Raw genomic sequence first — 6,000 nt, forward strand, 5'->3', positions numbered from 1 at the left:
TCAAATGATTAGCTTTTGTAATTAAAACATGGGGCCCGGTAGGTGGATGGGTGAAAGTAAATGCCGCCAAAAAGATCGCAAGCAGAATGTGCGTCACATGTCACGTGACCAGGTTCTGCCACCGACATATGAAATATGCTGAGCGTGCGCTTTCCGAGCCGGTGCAAACTGTGAATCCACAGAATGGAAAATGATGCGTCTACATCCAGTCATTTAAACGTTATAAAGATGTAAATAATTGACCAGGGTTCCAAAAATATGAGTGTTACATAGAGGAAATTGTAATGTAGAGGAAACGCAGTAAAGAGGAAAATTTAACATTGTTTATATTGGCTTTTAGTCGGGACCGAAAGAAACAGATGTAACAAAGAGGAAAACATTATATGGAGGAATGTTATAAAGAGGTTTCACTGTATTTGTCACATTCCAAATTGTCGTGCAGCATTTTGAGAACTGATCCATGATTGATTTTCAACTTTTTCCGCTGTCACCTAGATTGTAATGAGCTGATCTTGAAGCACTATGGTCTCCACTTCTCTTGAGATTCCAGTTTCTCCACAGGTGCTCTGTCACATTGTTCTGTTTCATTTCAGAAAATTTAACTATACTAGAATATTTCCTGCCACCTAACCATTGTATCATGTCTACCACATAATGGTGTATGGCTGCTTTTTACTTCCGCCAGCTTCGCATGGATCATTGCAGCACTGTTCCCCTCCAAATGCAGAAACTGATTATTGCACAATACTCCATGTTGTCAATGGTCTTTGCCGTTATGTTTAGGCTTCTCTAGTTTTATACTGTATGTGTAATGACACTGGATGGCAGACATGTAACTGCAAGTACAATGTTACATAATTAACACATTTGATGTGGTAGTTAATACTTTGATTACCCTTCATACAAGCTGCCTATTCTTGAAGATTTTCAAGCATGTCCTTCTTTCTTCTGGGTGGGCACTTCTAAACTTCATTCCTTTTGTGTATATCTTTCTTTCACTGTTTTGTGTCCATTTCACTCATAAAATCTTTATCGGGCAATTCCAATATCTTGGTGTTGACTTTTCTTGGATTCCATTTTTTTTTTTTTTTATTGTCGTGCTCCAGGTGAACAGTTTTTAAAAAAAATGCCTTAAATCACTTGAGTTTTGATACTAATAAATTCTGTTGTTGAAAAATGCACTGTCTGTGTGCACCATCTTTCATCTGATGGTGTATTTGCTTGAGCCATCTTGTGTAATTTTACTTCTTAAATAGCTGAAGTCTGCACCACCACCAAACAGTTTTTTGAAGTTAACAAAAATGTCAAATTTGGAGAAGGTAGTTTGAGAATTGTTTTGTTGTACATTTTTTCACTGCAGTATTCAGTCTTTGTGTACATGCGTACTATCCTGAGGCAACATTATCTTCATCATATCTACTTCACTCACCGGTAAAACCAGGAAAAACACGGGAAATTTTTCATCTGGGAAAAACCCAAGAATTTTTCATGTTTTGGTTTCCATTTAAATTTTTGTAATCAATTGGTAAGAACTGATACTCTTAACAAAAAATTTTACCTTGGCCCACTACTGCAGAATAATACTGCTTCAAGAAAATGTAAACAGGAGAATAACACAAAAAAATTTTATTGCAAAAAAAAAATGTGCTATTTGCAACAAAACATTATCCGCACACAAGCCTCTGCCAACAGCAACATGTGTCAAGGGCGGTAGGACAAAGACTGTGCAATACTTAGTAACAACAAACTGTTTTCGATGAGTGTGATGTTACAACTGTTTACATTTCTAGCAGGTCGTCTGAAAATATTGCGATTGATGGTTTGAGAAGTGTTACTTTCAAAATAAGTTTTCTTTTACGCAAGATGGAATTACATTGCATGTGAGAATGGGTGATTTATTTCGTAAATCACACATCATTTGGTTCTTATTCCAAACATTTTAAGGACCAGCTGCTTGGAAAAATGACTCTGAAGACCAGCCATTTGTGCCATTTCTTAAAACTCTTTGCCATGTTTGTGTTTGATAAAAAAGATCAAGCTTCAAGGTTTGTTTTTCGTATTCATTGTAATTCTTTCATAGATTACAAATTCTGCAATAATGATCGCAAAAAGTATAATTATGCTTCAAAATAAAGTGTCAGGTGAATTCTTGAGCAATTTCACATATATTTGACTTAAGTGCTCATCGGAACATTTATTCAGCCAAGGACCACACAAAATGTTCAGTGCCCAGCAGTGAAACTTACAATTGTTATTGTCCAAAATATTCACCTGCTGCAATTGAAACTATGCTCTGGGTCCTGCCTAAGCACAAATGTGGAATAATATATATATTTTTATGACTAATATTATAGGTGAAAGCTAGCTTTTTGTGTAGCTGTACTGGATGTGTACTAATTTAAACAATTAACTTTCCTATCTGTGTGTAAGTGCTAATTAGCAGCGATCTTGCTATTGGCATAAATCCTATGCTCTGAATATCTGTTGTCATTGGCTTCTTGCGAGTCACGTAAAATGAGCTATGATTGGCCGACAAAAGCAGATCACGATCTCAATTTCAGGGCGTCAAAAGCTACTGTGCTGTACTTGCAGAATTCACATTTGTACTTTCATAATATAAATATGTATTTTATCAATATTCTGTTGTATGTATTTTTATCTGTATGTTGTAAATGATTGTATTTATGAAAATTTAATGTTGCAGTTCGAACATTGGAGAAAGCCAAAGCAACTGGTAACTTTGCTGCAGAAACAAGTGAAGTTTCACTTGTTGGCAAACCAGATGCCATAGCAAACTTCCAGCAGGAGTCTGAGTCTGACACCTCTGATTCTGAGACATCCCACACAACACGTCGTCCTAAAAAACTCAAGGTTACTGGTTTGTAAAGGGTCTTACGAGATACCAACATGAAGCATTTACTGATGCTCCAATTTGACATGTATAAGCAGACCGTCAGTTAGCTGGCTTCTGTTTCTTCAGGGTAGAGATTTTATTACAGGTGAAACTCTGACTGGTACAGAATACATGTGCAAGAACTGTGAGGTTGCTTACTGTGTTATGCAAATGAAATTGTGGAATGTAAAAGCTGAAACATTTCCTGTCTCTGTACCTGAAACTTGTGCTTAGTTATGTAAGATATATCCTATGAAATGAATCTGAATACTGTAAAAGTGTAATCACTTGAAACCAATGATAAACTGCCTTTGTCCATCCAGTTCCTTCCTTCATTATGTTGTGACTTAATGTCATCAGAATATATTTAAATATTTTAGTATTTAATATAGTTTCTACTGTTGAATCATGGTGAGATGATTGAACCACAATTACTAGACATGGATTGATATTCCTGTCACATAGGAACAGTGCAGCTAAAATGTTAAATTTTTGGGAATACATAGTTAAAATTGGTGCTTAGCAGTAATATTATGGAATGCATTTGGGAGTTTTAACGGCATATTTTCTGCATTTTCAGTTTGTAGTAGATTTTAGTGTTTTCATGAAACACCACCCATGTTTTCTTACAAATTTTCTCTTCAGAGGTTTTCTGTTAATAACACAAATAAAGTATTATGAAAGTCTAGGGGTGTGTTAAACAGATACATTTCACTTTCATGATAAGTTTACTTTAAAAATAATTAAAATTATCAAGGTCAGTAATTTGCTGCAATTTTCTTTACAGGTTAATGTTGACATCCAAAATCATTCATGTCTTTCGCATTTTAAATAAGTTTGCATCGAAGTTCATTGATATTGAAATGGTGCTTATGGAGTTGGCGTAAATTTGTTTACCTGAAATGTCACAGTGTTGTATGAACTAAACACTGCAGTAATTTTGCAGGTAGCATGTGGTTATTTACTTTGTTCAGTAATTGTTATTTAATGAGCTATAATAATTTCCTCCTCATTTGCATGATGAATACCTTATTTGTGGTATGTGATTGTTTTTTAAAATCTGATTTGTGGTGCAACAATTTCAGTTGACCAGTTCCTCCCTTTTCCTGGAAAGTAGTGTGTGGTTATCCAATTGGAAAAGTGGACTATAACACCAAACATTAAGGACAGATGTTAGACTCATTTATTACTCATTCAAGCCACTTCCCCAGAACCGATGAACGATTTGGAAATATTTCCATAATAGTTCGTGCCCATTTCGCTTTCTATATGCCATAAGCATTATTTAACTATGTGTTCACTGGATAATATATCAGGAAAATGAAAGAATTTTTTGAGGAGTGAAATCTTTGGTAAAGGTTTCACATTTAGCTTCTGAATAAACCACCAATTTGCACCTTTGTAACTAAACATGTGCATCTACACTTTCTTGCCATATATGGTTTAAAGCAGTAGGCACTGGTACTGCATTGAGAGACAGGGCAGCATGAGAAGTGGTTTGTTTGGATGTGTTTCTCAGAGCTTGTTGACGCAACGGCCGGAGACAGTTGTGATTGAGTGATTGTGTGAATGTGTGTGCGCTCTCTTTTTCCGACAAAGGCTATGGCCAAAAATTTAGTTGTGGGAGTGTGATTGTCTTTCCTACGTCGTCCTCTGTGGCTCAGTGATCATCTTTACTGTGAGTTGCTACCAATCCTCACCAGTATTGATTCTCAGAGTATTTGCACAAGTTAGTGTGGGTGATCACGACGGTCTCATTTCATCAACATGGTGTCTGTGACACGTGAATAGCTGGCCACACGAGTGGACTTCCATGTTGGGCAAAAACCGCAGGCCATTTCTGTGGATTTCTTTAATGGATCGGGCCTGCTGATCTGAAGCCCATAGTTTCCCACTAATGTGCAGGCCCTTCCTGTTGGATCTAGTATCACTGGTCTGCCTGCAGGCTGGGTCTGCCTGTGTGTGGTGTAATGCGGCAGATTTTCATGGTTTATCCATGGAGCGAGGACTGTGGTGCTCCTCAGCAGGCCAGAGGCCACAGGCGATGGATTTCAGGAATTGCAACTGTGTCACATTTTGAGGACATTTTGTTTATTGTAATACATTTTGGAATTCCAAAATTAGGTTATATATTAGAAAGTATGGCCGATAAGAAGAAGAAAATTGTGGCAGTTGCTGGAAGTTTGTACACTGTGTACTTTTGTACTTCTTGAAAGAAAAATCGCACAATACCTTTAGAATAATAGATGTAACACAATGTGTAATAACTGACAATAACGATCATAGTAGAACCAACATTTTATTTGTGGTCACCTACAGTGTGGGTTTACACAATTCTTCCCCACCTTATACAGTTCTTTCAAGAAGCCTGCTTTTTTTCTGATGTTATTTCTGAAAGCAGTGAAGGTATTTTAAATCTGTCTTGCAACTCCAACAAAATGTGTATTTTTGTCACCAATTGTTTCGCTTTATTGAAATAAAATAACAGCAGTGGTCTTAATGAAACAAACATACCTTTTGGCTTGCTTTCTCCATCTAAAAGCAGTTCATTACACAAAATGTTGATGGTAGTACTTATATGTTTGCTCACACGTTTAGAAATACAGAAGTCCTTAATATTTTTTGTTAACTTATGTTTTAACTTGCCCTTTAAACCTCAGAATTTGTCAGGGAAAGATGCTAAAACTTACCTGGAAATTAGGGAAATATTAAGGAATTTCACTTGGGGAATCTTGTGGGAACCCTGGAATGGTAATTCTCTCATTTACAACTGTTTTTAGTTTTATTTCACTTTCTGTTGGATTGAGTCTGTCATTTTTATTTCCCTTTTTCTGTTATTTTGTTGCTAATGGATGTTTTACGAGGGGTGTTCGAAAAGTCCATGCAGAGTCCGAGAGGTGGCACCACAGGCGTGTATTGAGATCATGTTTAGTTAGTAGCATCTTTGGAAAGAACGCACACCAAGTTTCGGCCATATTGGTCTATTTCTTTGTGTTTGGCATTCCTGTGAATCAAGGAAGTTGAGTGATTGTCAAAAAGTGGACGAAAAAGAATTCCGTGTGGTGATTAAACATTACTTTATGAAAGACAAAACACCTCAGGAGACT

The 6,000-nt window shown here is 36.5% G+C and overlaps 1 protein-coding gene across 2 annotated transcripts in view; it reads left to right on the forward strand.

Annotated features, from left to right (window-relative positions):
• Positions 1-3,177, forward strand: part of LOC124795753 (protein max) — a 28,252-nt gene extending 25,075 nt beyond the window's left edge. For both annotated transcript variants that reach the window (XM_047259847.1, XM_047259839.1), the window contains one exon: positions 2,705-3,177. In XM_047259847.1, the coding sequence (XP_047115803.1) occupies positions 2,705-2,886 (182 nt within the window). In that variant the 3' untranslated portion in view covers positions 2,887-3,177. The remainder of the gene's footprint in view (positions 1-2,704) is intronic.
• The last annotated feature ends 2,823 nt before the right edge of the window (positions 3,178-6,000 follow it).

The sequence above is a fragment of the Schistocerca piceifrons genome, chromosome 1 (genome assembly GCF_021461385.2).
Source record: "Schistocerca piceifrons isolate TAMUIC-IGC-003096 chromosome 1, iqSchPice1.1, whole genome shotgun sequence".
NCBI classification, from domain to species: Eukaryota; Metazoa; Arthropoda; class Insecta; order Orthoptera; family Acrididae; genus Schistocerca; species Schistocerca piceifrons.